Genomic DNA, 16208 nt, shown 5'->3' on the forward strand with positions numbered 1-16208 from the left:
TCGGGTCGTGAAATTAAAACTTTCAAAGTGTCACTCGGGAAAAATTCAATAATTTTAGTGCTCTTGTGCAATTACTACTGATAATTTTGATGATAAATAATATTTAAGATTTGTTAGAAGAAGAAAAAACAGAACTAAAACTAGGTATACGGCAAAATTTACCAATATTTAGATAAAGTAGACTTCACAATCAGTTTAATATTACCTAGGATGACCGGTTTCGCATAATACAATTTGATATGCATCTTCAGGTCTACATTAAGACAAACTGTAACTCCGTTATCGTTGACAGGTGTCTAATAGTAATCGGCTTTACTACATTCAGACCAATGTAGGAGTTTTATTGGGGAGACATAGATAGACGAACTCTACGAGTATGTTCCCACGGAAATATAGATAGGGTTAAAGCTAACATCGTAAAAGTTGTACGAATTACTGCTAGCTATTACTGCTGAAATAATGTCAGAGAGATTTATATTTGAAAAAGAATTATTTAATGCTGTGTGTGTATGCTTCTTAAACAGGTCTAGATAATAATGAAAGAAATAATGCTTATTATGATCAATTATTAGGAGATATGCTGAGTGATGTTGCATCAGAGGACAAAGGCATAATAGGTGGCGATTTTAATACACATATCGCCGCTTCGCAAGAACGTAGGCATAAGTCAAAAACGACGATTTTAGAGGAGAGGCCTTTTAAAATTTTATGGATATGATTATGAGCATAACTCCCTAATAAGTTGTCACTTTAAAGAAATTACCTATACAATTTTGTTAGAAATATATCTAAATACAAACTGTGATAACTAGATAAATTTATAAAGTGTATTTGTTAACCCCTATTGCATTTGAGTCTTTTTCCCTCAGAATCATGTACTTCAAAATTGTTAAAACGCTGACCTAACTAAAAAAATGGTCCTTATTTTAGAGAGGTCGAATTTTCACAAAAAAAGAATGTGTGTGTACTTTGTACGCACGTAAGAAGTTATACTTCTATTATATGATTTCAACGAAATCAATATAACAGTTTATTTATATTTTATTTAAATATTAAAGTAATTTTAATACTTACTACTTTCCAAAAATTGTTATTAAAACAATACGACAAATTAAATAAATAAAAGGATAAAACACACGCAAACACATTGAAAAATAAAAACAAAGAAATTATTTCTGAACGATTGTTTAGAAAATTTTAACTAAATACGTATTTTCTGAAAAAAAATATAATAAATATACTTACAATCATAAAATGTATAAAAAAAAATAAAAAAAATAAAAATTTTCATTGTGAATTGAACCTGCGTCTATCATGTTTAGATTATTTTGAACTCACCCCACCCAGAATTTAACTACCGATATATGTGAATGAAGTGGAAAGTTATACCTAGCAACTAAACGTTTTAAAATTTTTTTGACAGTTGTTTATTCCGTTAGTTTAATCAAATAAATTTGATTCTTGTGGAATTAAAATACGACAAAATATAGACTCAAAAATTAATATATTAGATGGAGATTTTTATTGGTAATCAAATTATGTAAATCAAAGCATTACCTACTAGTTAGGTAGGTACATTTTCCAAATAAGTATTTACCTAATTTGTAATTTTTTATTACAATACTGAAACATTTACAATAAGGTACGTTCCTGTTGATTTTAAAAACTATTTAAAAAGTCACTACAATTATGAACTTGCTTTTTGTCACTATCCTCACAACAATAAAAACTAATATACACAACATTTTGTTTATCCAGAATCTCCATTTGAACAATTATTGACAGATGATTTTAACACCCAATCAGATCTCTCATAACGTTTCATACCATACTGTCAATGTGCGCATGCGCCCAGCAAAATAAAAATTTACCCTCGTGCCTAAAGAAGTATAACTTCAAAAACTAATCGTAAGTATAAGACCGGCCGTCCTTGACGAGAAATAAACACACAAATTGCTTCACATTCTGCGCTATTCTGCGGCGTAACTAACTTGGGTCCGTATTCATACGAAAATGTTAAGTATTTAACCACTAAACAAATATAGACAATTGGTGCTATTTCTTAGCGACTATTATTATTAACGTCATAGGTCTTTATTTACGCGATAGATACTTTTATTTTTAGTAGATCTGCATTAATATGTCAATTTCGTCAAATTTTGACTTAAGCCTACGTTCTTGTGAAGCGGCGATATGGGCCAATCAAAGACATGATATGAAGCAATACATGAAGGAGTAGCATTTGAACTAAAAAAGAAAAGCAGAAAGAAGAGACACATAAAGGTACGCATATCTTCTTTCTCTCATTCATCATTAATGTCATTTAGGCCAACTTTATTAAACATAATATATTAGGAACTTTCTTCGTGTCTGTAGAAAGAGGTCCAGGTCGAAGAAGAACATCCTGGCAACGAAATTTCCGAGAACGGTATCAAGAGACAGTCGCTAATCTGTTTAGAGATGCCGTAAACAAAGTTGTTATTGCTCATATGATCGCCAACTTTCGATAATCAGATATAATACTAAAATAAGAAGATGTTTGGATTAATATTTCAATGTTGCCATTATTTGTATCGTTTCTAAATAATTTTTTTTAAACTTTAATTAGAGTTGACATACAAAATAGTACCCCTAATAGAGCAGAGTATTTAGCACAAAATATTTTTTTTAAATACAGCAGCTAGAGACTTGCAACTTTTTGTATTGTGTTCAGAATGATGCAAGGAAAAGAGTCTACTATATAAAAATGGGTGGAAATGCATGGTTGCATTTTAAAGTGCGTAAAATACAGAAAATGCTTCGAAACTCCAGAAGATGACATGCCTTAGCATTGAACGTGGACTCCAGGTGGTCCGGGGGTCAGTTCTGATAGCGTATTCATGTTAAGTAACCCTAAAAACCCCTCGTGTCATCTGTTTACATCAATTTAGTGCCTAAATCCCTCAAAACTCCAGAAGATGACGTGGTTCTTTACACCAGTTGCTCCGAGTGTCGGTTCTGATGGCGTATTCGTTTTTAGCAACCCTAAAAACCGCCCTAGTAATTTATTTGCATCAATTTAATGCCAAAAACCCTCGAAACTCCAGAAGATGACGTGCCCTAGCAGAGACACTGAGCACCAGGTGCTCTGGAAGTCAATTCTGATGGCGTAATTTTGTTCAACGACTCAAAAATTCTCCAAGTAACCTGTTTGCATCAATTTAGTGCCAATAGTCCTCGAACTTCCAGAAGACGTGCCTTAGCATTGACCCTGGACAACAGGCGATCTGGAGGTCGGTTCTGATGTTACAGTCGTGTTCAACGACCCCAAAATCCTCTGAGTAACAAAATTTGGCGCTTAATACGATTGACAGGTTTATGCACTTTTGTATGCATTTTATGCAGTTTAAAATGCAACTATACATTTCCACCCATTTATCTATAGTATAATTTTTTCCTGACATCATTTTGAACAGAATCCAAAAAGTTGCAAGTCTCTAGGTGCTGTATTTAAAAATTGGTTTATTAGGGTGTTTTTAGCGCTAAAAGCCCCAGTCTATAAATGGGTTATCACGTACAATAAATTACTTATAGTATGGTATAGTTAGACCCAAACCCAGACATCCAAAGTGAAAGTTATCCTCCAACACCAAATTGTTCTATATGGTCCACATAATGTTCAGAAAAAAGTCACACCATTTTGAGCGTCGGGTTTGGGGGGGGGGGTGGGGCGAGAAGGGGAGAAATCTGCAAATTCGTAGTTTTTTACGTTTTTCGTCAATATTTCTAAAACTAAGCGGTTTAGCATAAACAACCCTCTACACAAAATTGTTCTACATTAAATTTGAAATAAAAAAGGCCCTATGCATAACCCTTCTAAAATGAACGGTTCCAAAGTTACGGAGGTAGTATAGTATAATTGGTCCAAAAAAGGCCTAACCCAGACATCCAAAGTAAAAGTTTTCCTTCAACTCCAAATTGTTCTATATGGTCCACATATTGTTCAGTAAAAAGTCACACCATTTTGAGCGTCCGGTTTGGGGGGGAGATGGGGGAGAAGTCGGTAAATTAGTAGTTTTTTATGTTTTTCGTCAATATTTCTAAAACTGTGCTTTAGCGTTAGAAATGTTCTATAGAAAAATATTCTATATAAAATTTAAAACAAAAAAGGTTCTATACATAATTGTTATAAAATCAACGGTTCCAGAGTTGCGGAGGGTGAAAAGTGGAGGTTTTCGATACTTTTTACATTTACCGTTTTCTCCCCCCTCTCCCCCCTAATCCGACGCTCAAAATGGTGTGACTTTTTTCTGGACATTGTGTGGACCATATAGAACAATTTGGCGTTGAAGGATAACTTTCACTTTGGATGTCTGGGTTATGCCATCTTTTGGATCAACTATACTATACTATTATGCTTAATTATTAAGTATGGTGAAGAAACGTTATTGTTAGATGAATACAATATCTGAAATCGAACTAAACAAGCTCAAAGAATTTAGATAAAAATTTCATCCTACCTCCTTCATCCCAATTACGATTACAAATAAATTAAAATGTTGCTTACGTCTATTTTACTTTTAATCTAATCTGGACTGACGTAGAGCTTTTAAGAAAAATCTTGATACGTTCTTTTCCGTAATTGAAAATTTTATTCGATTTGCTTGTTCTATTACAAGCAAACATTGCGATATGTTCAGACCCGTAAAACAACAAGGAACAAATGGAAATCGCCAGTTGGCGCAGTCAAACAGCTTAGTGTCCATCTGGCTTTAAGGCCTTAAGCCTGTTGTATTTGGGTATTAGGGTAGAGTGCTTTCCAATACTCAATACTCCAATGAAATCTAAGCGTAATTATCTTAGGATTAGTTCTGGCCGTATAAGATTTCTCAGACAATTCAAATTGCATTCTCTACACAAGTGCAGGATGTAATTATATATCTTTATGTTATTATATAGAGAAAAAGTAAGACGATACAATACACCCTTGTATATAAACATAATATAATAGATAATTTTGGATTAGAAGACAATCTGGATAGAAAAGAACAAACTAGTACATATGTTATAGTCAAAGCCCGAATTTCAGGCACTCTTAGGTTTGACTAGGCAATCCTCAGGTCTGACTGACGGTCTTAGTCAAAACCCGAAATAAATTACAGTTTAGGCCTTTGGCTAGTCAAACCTAGGAGAGACTAAGTTGGCCAGGGAAAGGTCGAAGTCTAATTTTATGAAATCGGGGTTTGACTAATTAAACCCCGATCAGCTACTAAAATGTAGTAATTTGTTAGATTAGCTTTAATAAAACGTCATTTATTTAATTTTTATTTATTATTTTTGTATTGTCGTAATTAAAATAAAAAAGAATGTGTGTGTACTTTGTACGCACGTAAGAATTTATACTTTTATTATATGATTATATGATTATAAACGGAATTAATATACATACTTTTTATTTATATTTTATTTAAATATTAAACTAATTTATACTTACTACTTCTCAAACATTTTTATTAAAACAGTGCCAAAAATTAAAATAATAAAAGAATAAAACACACACAAACACATTAAAAATGCCACAATTGATTTCTGAACATTAATTGTCGGAAAATTTTTAACTAAATACATATTTTCTGAAAATAAAATTATATAATAAATATACTTACAATCATAAAATGTATAAAAAAAATAAAAAAATAAAAGTTTCTGTTGGGATTCGAACCAACTTACCAGCGCGGCTGGTATTGGCGTTGTATTGGGGTTCACTCGCATTAAACGCTTCGCCACGGAGACAGTGTGTCATTATGTGCAAAGATCGACTAACTAAACGGATTAAACTTTTGACATTTTTGAATTATGTAAATCAAATTATTTTGATTTTGACTTGAAATGATTTAGAATTGAAAAAATACAACAAAACATAGAGTAAGAAAACAATATATTAGGTGAATATTGATAGAAATTTTGATGGTAATCAAATTATGTAAATAAAAGTATTACATACTATGTATTTTGGTAGGTTCAAATAGGTAGGTACCTATGATACATTTACAATTATTACGTACCTGTTGCTTTAAAAACTATTTAAAAATCACTACAATTATAAACTTTTTTGTTTCTGTCCTCACAACAATAAAACTAATATATTATACATTTGTTTACCTTCATATTGAACAATTATTTATTATTGACAGATCATTTCAACACCCAATCAGAGCCCGTATAACGACTAATAAATTTCGCAATCACTTGCATCGTGCAAAGTGGCTATGTTCAAATATCATAACAAAATTTGATCAACTATTTTTAAAACACTTACCAGTGTAAGATTCTTTAGCTTTGAATAAGCGAGATCGTAGACCGTCCCGGTTGATTGTTGTTATCCACAGTTCTCTACGCCTTCGAGCTAATAGGTTTTTTATCAGTAATTTTGCGGCATTCATACTAGTCACAGTTTGATGGGCTTTCACATTGGCATGCAACAATCATCTCTTTTATGTTAATAAGTCGAAAAATGTAATATGAAAACTATTTAAAAAGGCAGTATAACCATTAACTAACTCTTTGTTTGTTGTTTCTCTTCCTACAAATTTTAAAACGCAACAACCATACATAACCAAATCAGAGTCCCACAGCTGTGCCACAGCTGCCATATTGGATAATTTTTGTCATGTCATTTGAACATCCAATCAGAACAAAGTTGTAATGCGACTGAGCCGGATCAATGGTTTTAATCCTATTAAAATTCACCCTCATATCGCGCGTAAAGAAGTATAACTTCAAAAATTTGTGTTTATTCTCACATGTTGAGGCATTATGGCATTTAGAGTTGCACAATAGTTGACCTTTTACACTTACATAATTTTGAAGAGCATTTCTTATTGCAGTAGCACTTTATAAAGCCTTGTTCTCCAAAGTTAGAATCTTTTGTATTAATTTCTCTTAGAGACAGCTTAACGTCTGGAACATCTTCGAAATTAAGAAAATTCTCTATGCAATTCTCTTATTTGATTTCTTGAAAAAAGTGTTTTTATTTTTCCGTATTTTCTTAATTATAATTTATTTAAACCGTAACAAATGAGAAAATTAGTTAACATTAAATAGTTAAAAATATTAATAAATTTTTTATACAAAATAAAGATTTTTGGGAAATAGATTCCACAGAATTGTATGAGTTTAGTATATACTCCCAATATTTCCAATAATTGTTCTTTTTTTAATGAACCTTTATTTGAGCTGTTAATATTGTGAGGTAGGAAATTTTGTGTTGTACGTTTCCTACTCTGAATCTGAATCTGTCAAAATGCATCTGAGTTGAGCGAACGAAGTTTGATTATTATTTATACGTAATTTGGTTTGACTAAGTATATGAATTTTATTTTAGCAAAAACAGATATAATGGGAATGTCATCGTCAACTGTGAAAGAAGATATTGCAATCGGAGAAATAACTAAGGATCACCATAATACTAACGAAGCCCCTGGACCGACGTCATTTGGAGAGGAAGAAAATTGTCAAACAATTCAGATTACTTATTCAGATGTGCTTTGTTGTAAGGTACCTGAATACAATATGCCCATGTTGGTAATATGCCCATTTCCATTTTTTGCTTTAATAGTTGATATTCGGGGAAGGAGGCGCTGGACACACTGAACGCCTAATATAACTAAGCCCGTGACCGACCGCAAGGTTAGTTGTGGGCTTGTTGTGGTGCAGTCAAGTTGTACGTGGTTTTTAAGAGCGTGTTTATAAAAATTGACGTCAGTTTTCACCTCTGTTTTGCACTTAAACGTTTTAATTTGTCTACGACATTAAGTGATTTTAGTCTGCCATAGAGTACTTAAAATGTAAGTAAAAATAAAATATAATATTATTCAAAATGTTTTTATAATTTAAAAAAATGTACTAATCATCATGTGCTAACAATATAAAAAAAAATAAATAATGTTTATTCAGAGAAAAGATACAATACATACAATGGTAATACATTAAAATCATTATAATTCCCTATAAATAAACACAAAAATACCACTTGAAGCAGAATGCTTGTGCAGTGGTCAATTTGGTTCATTATGTAACAAAAATATCCTGAGTAGGTACACACTATCTTTTCACAGGCAATACAATAATATAATATCTATTACTTAATAATAAGAGAACAAAGAAAAAGCAAAGAGCATTACATTGTTTTTTGAATACTTAAATAATTAAAGAAAATAATTATATTTCAAAATCTGGAAAAAATTTAAAAATACAGCATCCCTACGATGTATTTATCAAAAAATAACAGCAACAAATGAGAAAAAAAAAACACAATTAAGTACAACAACTATGAGTCCAATATTCAAACACTTGTTTTATTTTCTAACTTCAATTAATTCATGTATTACTGAAAGAGGCGTATCTATAATATATTTCTTTAATTTATTTTTAAATTGTTTTATGTTCTTGACATTCTGAACATTTATGGGTAAAACGTTAAAGGACCTAGGTCCTAGGTAAGTGAAACAACGCTGTCCAATTGTTTTTTCACTTTTAGGGGGTATCGCTTTATTCCTGTTTCTGGTGGAGTATTCATGCAAGGGAAACTGTAGTGTTTGTTTATTTTTATATTGATATACAGTAACCGCTTTAAAATAAAGCTGCCTAATATCAAAAATATTAGTTTCCTTGTATAATAATTCAGTGGAGTAAAGCTTGGGCTTGCGATAAATTGATTTTAAAATTTTTCTTTGGACGACATTTAGTTGTTCCAAATGATTGCCATACGCCCCGCCCCACCCAAGAATCCCATAGCATAATCTAGATTCTACTAAGGCAAAGTACATAGTTTTTAAAAGGCGCTGTTCTAAAATATTGCTTAAGTATTTAAATTTATAGAGTAAACTTCGAAGGTTTTTAGTCACATTCGCAATATGTAGGTTCCATTTTAAATGACTATCAATTGTAATTCCCAAATACTTTACAGAATGAGCAGACAGAATATGTTGATCCTTATATCCTTCGTTGGATATTATTAGTGTTTCGTAGTTAGGCAGACTTGTTTTGTAAGATCCAAAAGGCAAAAAGAAAGTTTTTGTGAAGTTAACAGTTAGTTGTTTGTGTGCAAACCAATCAAAACAATTTTTAAAATCTTCTTCAGCCAATAATTTTAGATTCTCCCAATTATCTGCAGTATACAGTACAGCTGTGTCATCTGCATAACTAATAATTTTACCTTTTAATTTCATTGACAATAAATTATTAACATAAATTATAAACAACAATGGACCAAGAATCGTTCCTTGCGGAACACCGTACTTCACCACATTTCTCTCACTCATACTTTCATTTAGTTTTACCCTTTGTACCCTATTATCTAGATAACTTTCAAAAAATCTTAATACGTTGCCTCTGAAACCTACATCAGCCAAAGTTTCCAAGAGTTGCTTATGGCTTACTGTGTCGAAAGCTTTAGCCAAGTCTAAAAATACACATAATGTGGGCTTACCTCTATCAACTGAATCATAAATGCAACCCATTAGTGAAGCAATTGCATCATCTGTACCTCTGCCTTCAACAAAGCCAAATTGATTATTAGATATGATTTTATGTAGGTCTAAAAATTTTAGCATCCGAGTTTTAATCGCTTTTTCCATAATTTTTGCAAGGCTTGAGATTAGTGAAATTGGGCGGTAATTTTGGCTTAAATCCTTATTTCCTGATTTATATACAGGTTTGATAATTGCGTCTTTAAATTCTGTTGGACATTTTCCATTTTCTATAATTTTATTTAATAAATATGTTAAAGGGGATACAATTTCTCCTGAAACTTCTTTTAATATTTCTGCCTTTAATAAATCAGGTCCGGGAGCTTTATTCAACTTAAGGGATTGAATAATCGCTATAACTTCACTTTCAGCTATTGGATAAAAAAAAGCACTTTGAGCGACTGAGATTCTATTCGGACTATTGGATGGCGGTTTTTTTATATTGTTAGCCAGTTTTTCACCAATAGCTGAAAAATAATTATTGAAGGTATTAGCGATATCCAAATCAGAGTTCATAATCCGGTCACCCTCTACTAACTGTTTAACGCCTACAGAATTTACCTCAGTTTGGGTCAGTTCACGAATAACCTTCCACGTATTTCTACTATCGGGTTTGTTAGTAATTACGTTTTTGAAATATTCTGCCTTAGTATTTTTTATTAAATTTGTCAAAAAATTTTTGTAATTTTTGTATTCTTGTTTAAGAATTTCATTATGTGGATTTTGGATCATTTTTTATATAATTTATTTTTTGTGTCTATTGATTTTATTATGCCAGACGTTATCCATTTTTTCCGTTTAACTTCGTTCCGTTTTATTTTTTTTTCATAAGTAGATTCTTTTATTTTCTTTTGAAGAGTTGTTACAATTTTAGTTGCAATATCTTGTACGTCACGTAAAAGGAAAATTTCGCTCCAATCATACTTTCTTAGTATTTCTCTTAATGTGTTATAATTAATGTAACTATTTTTAAATTTATTAATATTTTTTTTACAAATAATGTTCATGTTAATGTTTAGTTCTCCTATTGTACAGAAGTGATCGGTAGTTAAAGATGTAATAATGAAAGGAGAGCAAATATCTTCAATAGACTCTTTAGTGGATTTAACAAACATATGATCTATACAGCTACCTCCCGATTTATTTGGTCTCGTTATTTTGTTTATTAATGAATGAAAATTATATTCGGACAGTAAATTTAAATAAGTATTAGCGATTTCATCGTCTGCACGTATGTCAATATTAATATCGCCAACAATAATGTTATATGTGATTGGTTCTGCTTTTATTATATTTAAATAACTTTCTAAGGCTACAATAAACGCACTTTCTGAGGTTGCAGGCGAACGGTATATTGCTGTAATAAGTATCATTATGTTATTGAGTTTAATTTTTAATTTTAAGAATTTAAAAATGTTAACCTCTACTATTTCCACCTCGTAGTCAAGGTTATTTTTTATGAATATTATCACACCGTCATTTTGATTGAAATTACCGTCGTTATAATGGATATTATATCCATCCAATTTAAAAATATCTATACATGCCACTTGTCTGGTCTCAGTTAATACAAAACAATCAATATCATTTTCTATTTGTTGTGTGTAAATATTAAACTCAAAATTTTTAATAATGGACCTAATATTTTGGTGCAAAATACGAAAAGAGTAGTTCTTATTGGAACACAAATTATATTCGTTTATGGAGTCAACTACTTTTGTATCAATAGGAGTGTAATTAATGTATTCCAGAAACGAATTCATGTTACAATAATTAATATAGCGTACCAGTATTAATGATTATTAAATTAAAAATATTCTAGAAAACAAAAAAAGATGAAAAAAAAACTATAAGTACAATATACAGTAAAAAAAAGTTAATTTTTTGAAGATGCTGCTCTAGTGGGGTAACGATTTGTTTTTCTGGTTTCATCCAATAATGTGTCGGTTACTTCAGCAGTCTTGTTAGTAGTAGTAATAGACAGTTTTTCCAGTGTTAAAGATTGACCATCAACTATAAGCCTATTTCCTCTCAACTTCACCGTTTTACCTGACGACCTGAGTTCAGATTGGTATTTTAATAATTCCTTTCTTACTGCTTGTTGAGATGGGGATAGATCTTCGGCGATGAACACCGTTGTACCTTTTAGAAGCTTGCACTTTTTTAGAACACTAATTTTTGCTGAATATGTTGCGAATTCTACCAGTACTGATTTATTTGTTGGATTTTTACCAAAGACATTGAAACCACTGATATCTGAATTTACTAAACTTATATCCAGTCTCTGATTCAACTCTTGGATGATATCCTCAAGAAGTGTTGACTTTTGTACATTTAAGCCGAAAATAACAATATTATTTTTTCTTAGTTTATTTTCAATTCGTTCAATTTGATTTTTTAGTTCTACATTTTCAGTTTCCAGTCTTTTAACTCTAATAGTTTGTTTTTCTTTCTCAACTTTCAGTTCATCAATGTCTTTTTTTAAGAAGGCTACTTCCTCCTTAAGACTAGATATGAAATATTCAGATAATCTCTTGTTCTCTTCCTTAATAAACTCTTTTAATTTCGTAAATTCACGATCTTGACTATCAGGCATATTTTTATTGTATTTTATTAATTTTACGTGTATGGAACGCTTTATACTATACTTAATTTTTGTCAATAACGCACAAAAACCAGAGCGATATCTTTTTAAAATTTATGGTTTTAGGTTAGTTTTGTCTTGTTTATTTGTATGCAATTACTTTCTACGTCTTTAAAACAGAAAACTTAGTAATCCCAGGTGATGAATGGTAAATACATTGATAGTTGTGAAACTCACCTCCCAATTTGTTTCACTATTTCTTGCATAAAAGTGGTTTTAAAGACGGAACACTTTATAACGACTTTTACTTAATCGAACCACACACACCAGATGATATGCTCATAGTGTTTGCTGACGATTTGCTCAAGTGGGCATATTGCCAGCTTATTATAACAGTTAATTTATTGTTTTTTTTTGCTTCAGATAACATGCCTCGTGTCAGAAATAAGGGGATACGGTCGCAATGGAGCAATCAACAGCTAGAATCCGCAATTGCAGCAGTAATGAATGGAATGTCATACAACGCGGCAAGTCAAAGGTATAATATTTCTAGACGCACTTTGAAACGCTATGTAGAAAAAAATAGTACCAAAAAGGCAAAAATGGGGAAAAAGACTATTTTGAATATAGATCAAGAAAATTAATTGTCTCGACGAATTGTTAGATTGGCAGAAGTTGGGTATCCCCTTAGCAATAAAACTTTGAAAAAATGTGTGTTTACTTATTGCGAACAAAACAATTTGCCACACTTTTTTTCACAAGGAACCAAAATGGCTGGACGTTATTGGTTAAAAGGATTTTTGCAAAGACACCCTAAAATATCGATAAGGAAAGCACAAAACATGAATTCTGCTCGGGCGCAAAAATTGAACAAGTTCATAGTAAAAGACTATTTTGACAAATTAAGGGGTGTACTTCAAGAATTAGATTTAATCGACAAACCTGAAAGAATTTACAATGTGGACGAGAAAGGCTGCATGCTCAGTCTGCATCATCAACAGACCGTTCTAGCAAAGAAAGGCGCGAAACGCGTACATTTGGTTGCTCCGGAACATGGGGAAAATATAACTGTTGTTAGCTGTGCTAACGCCAATGGCACCACCATTCCTCCTGCCGTTTTGTTTAAAGGACGGCGCATGAAGCCCGAATGGAAACATAATTTGCCTCATGGCACGTTGGCGTTTATGACCCCTAAAGGCAGTATGAATGTGGAAACCTTCAGTATTTGGTTGGAGCATTTGGCAAAATATAAATTGGAGGGAAAGTGTCTTTTAATATTTGATGGAGCCTCATGTCACTTAGACATTTCAATTATTGTCGAAGCTGCCGAGAAATATCAAATAACCCTTCTGTTTGCCTAGTAACACAACTCATGAGCTCCAGCCGATGGACAAAGCTGTGTTTCGTTCCTTTGAACACCACTGGGACGAACAAGTGTTGTTGTATTGGACCAAATACAAAGAACGTACTTTAACAAAGCAGCGATTTGGGGAAATATTTTCGATAGTGTGGGACAAGGCATTGACACCTTCTAACATTAAATCTGGCTTTTCTGCAACAGGAATATTTCCTTATAACCCCGATGCTACACCTGAAGTTGCTTTGCCCCAAGTATTTTATCAGAAATTGAGAACACTGATCCCACTCCCATTAATGTACGCCAGAAAACACCATCTCCTACTCCTGGCTGTTCATATAACTCCTCTCAACAAAAAAGTGTACCAAAATATCGAAAATATCAAAAGACCCAAGACTACAAAAAAAAAGAAACCTAGAACTGAAACATCATCAAGTGATAGTGATAGCGGACCCATTAATGTACGCCAGAAAACACCTTCTCCTACTCCAGGCTGTTCATATAACTCCTGTCAACAAAAAAGTGTACCAAAATATCAAAAGACCCAAGATTACAATAAAAAAGAAACCTAGAACTGAAACATCATCAAGTGATAGTGATAGCGGACCCATTAATCTGCGCCAGAAAACTCAACCACCTACTGCAAGCTATTCAAAAAGCTTTTCCCAACAAAACTGTTTGCCACAATACCAAAAGACGCAAATTCACATGAAAAAGAAGTCTAAAACACAAACTTCATCAAGTGAGAGTTCTGGCAGTGGCAGTTATACTTCGGAATCAGAAGACAGCGACGAAGAAGTTGAATTGGCAATAAATCAGTTTCATAAAAAAAAGGAAACTTTCCTTATGAATTCTGAAAAAAATGATTTGGTGATTCATAACAAAGAGAATAACAATCTTCGAGAAGAAAAAAGTAATATTGAAGAAATAAAAACTTGCCAGGGCAAAACTTTGGACACATCGTTTACGGATATGCTTGAGACTTCGGCAAAAATTGAGAAAAAAAAAATACACAAAATAGAAAGAAGGCAATAAATAGCAGAGCTATAGTGGTAAAAAAAATGTATTTTCTACCACTAGCACAGGTCCACGAACAGATATAAATAAAGGCACGAAACGAACTCTACCGGGTTCTTTGGTAAAGAAAAAACAAAAAATCAGAAGACATAGCGAAATGGTTTTGCAAAATTTGCGACAAAGCTGAAATAAAAGACATGCGACTATGCTTTATATGTGTACAGTACGTTCACGAAGAATGTGTAGGGCTGACAAAATTTGATAAGGAATCCTTTACATGTCCTGATTGTACTGGACCTCACAATAATGTTCCTTAATTTTAAGTTATTTTAGTAAAAATTCTTTATTTTGACATTTTAGTTTTTACAAAAAGGGTTGTTTAATATCTTTGTTTGGTTACATGTTTTTTATAGTGTCAATAAATATAAGATTTTGTAAGTATATGATTTAATTTAATATTTGTTTCCACATCTTTTAGTGTTTTAGGTACGCGCATATTACCTTCACTCGACTGGGCATATTACCTTCAAGGGTTGGCAATATGCCCAGATTGAAGTTTTTTTTTAAATTTCGATATGAAAAAAAAATTGCAAAACAATACAAAAACTAGCGATGTTTAAACAGCTAAACATTGGTATATTGTTAAAAAATATATGAAAAATATATTTTTGTAGCAATAAATCCAAAATACCCTTAACATGGGCATATTGTATTCAGTTACCTTATTTGCCAAAAAGTGAGCTCTGACGCACATACATGCATAATTTGTAACCATGTAGTAAATTCATGTTGTGTGCGCTTACATCACACTTGGTGTATACTGTATACGTATATACTATGAAGGTTTTGAAAGAGAAGTTACATGCATGTGCTGTGCACAGACAGAAAAGATTAAAATAAATAAAGGAAAGGCGATTCAAGGTCTTCATGCCCAGGCTTATGCTATGAAACCATTAAGTGAAAAAAAATTATCTATCCCCTGCTTTTATTGAGCCAAAGGAGATGCTCGAAATATTTTGGGTATCATACAAGATAAAACAATTGACGGTTTATATAGATTGAGTTGGTATAAAATACGGAACAATAAACATACTTTTTAAAGAAATCAAATAAGACAATGCAAAGAGAATTTTCTTAATTTCGAAGATGTTCCAGACGTTAAGCTGTCTCTAAGAGAAATTATTTCAAAAGATTCTAAATTTGGAGGAAAAGTCTTTTTAAAATGCTACTGCAATAGGAAATGCTCTTCAAAATTATGTAAGTGTAAAAGGTTCGTATTGTGCTCTAAATGCCATAATGCCCCAACATGTGAGAATAAACACTATTTTTTTTTATGTTAATTACGACATTACAAAAGTAATAACTAAAAATTAAAAATGACGTTTTACTAAAGCTAATCTAACAAATTACCACATTTTAATAGCTGATCGGGGTTTGACTAGTCAAACCCCGATTTCATAAAATTAAATTTCGACCTTTGCCTAAGCAACTTAGTCTCTTCTAGGTTTGACTAGTCAAAGGCCGAAACTGTAATTTATTTCGGGATTTGACTAAGACCGTCAGTCAGACGGGCATTGACTATAACACATATACTAAGAATTACAAAATAGAAACAATAACATAGCTATAACCTCCTACATATTCCATCCATCCATCCATCCATCCAATGGCACTACAGCCCAACTCGAGCCTTGGCCTCCTTCAACAAGCTTCTCCAATCATTTCGATTAACCGCTGTTCT

At 32.1% G+C, this 16208-nt stretch overlaps 1 protein-coding gene across 1 annotated transcript; it reads left to right on the forward strand.

Annotated features, from left to right (window-relative positions):
* Positions 1–7375: 7375 nt before the first annotated feature.
* Positions 7376–14908, forward strand: LOC126881723 (jerky protein homolog-like). Its single transcript, XM_050646161.1, has 2 exons — positions 7376–7826; positions 12517–14908. The coding sequence occupies exon 2, from the start codon at positions 12864–12866 to the stop codon at positions 13452–13454; it is 591 nt and encodes a 196-aa protein (XP_050502118.1). The 5' UTR covers positions 7376–7826; positions 12517–12863; the 3' UTR covers positions 13455–14908.
* Positions 14909–16208: the final 1300 nt, after the last annotated feature.

The sequence above is a fragment of the Diabrotica virgifera genome, chromosome 3 (genome assembly GCF_917563875.1).
Source record: "Diabrotica virgifera virgifera chromosome 3, PGI_DIABVI_V3a".
Classification (NCBI taxonomy): domain Eukaryota; kingdom Metazoa; phylum Arthropoda; class Insecta; order Coleoptera; family Chrysomelidae; genus Diabrotica; species Diabrotica virgifera.

What these genes read in the sequence shown, in the direction of transcription:
- LOC126881723 (XM_050646161.1), top strand. Translation starts at nt 12,864, where the DNA reads ATGGCTGGACGTTATTGGTTAAAAGGATTTTTGCAAAGACACCCTAAA.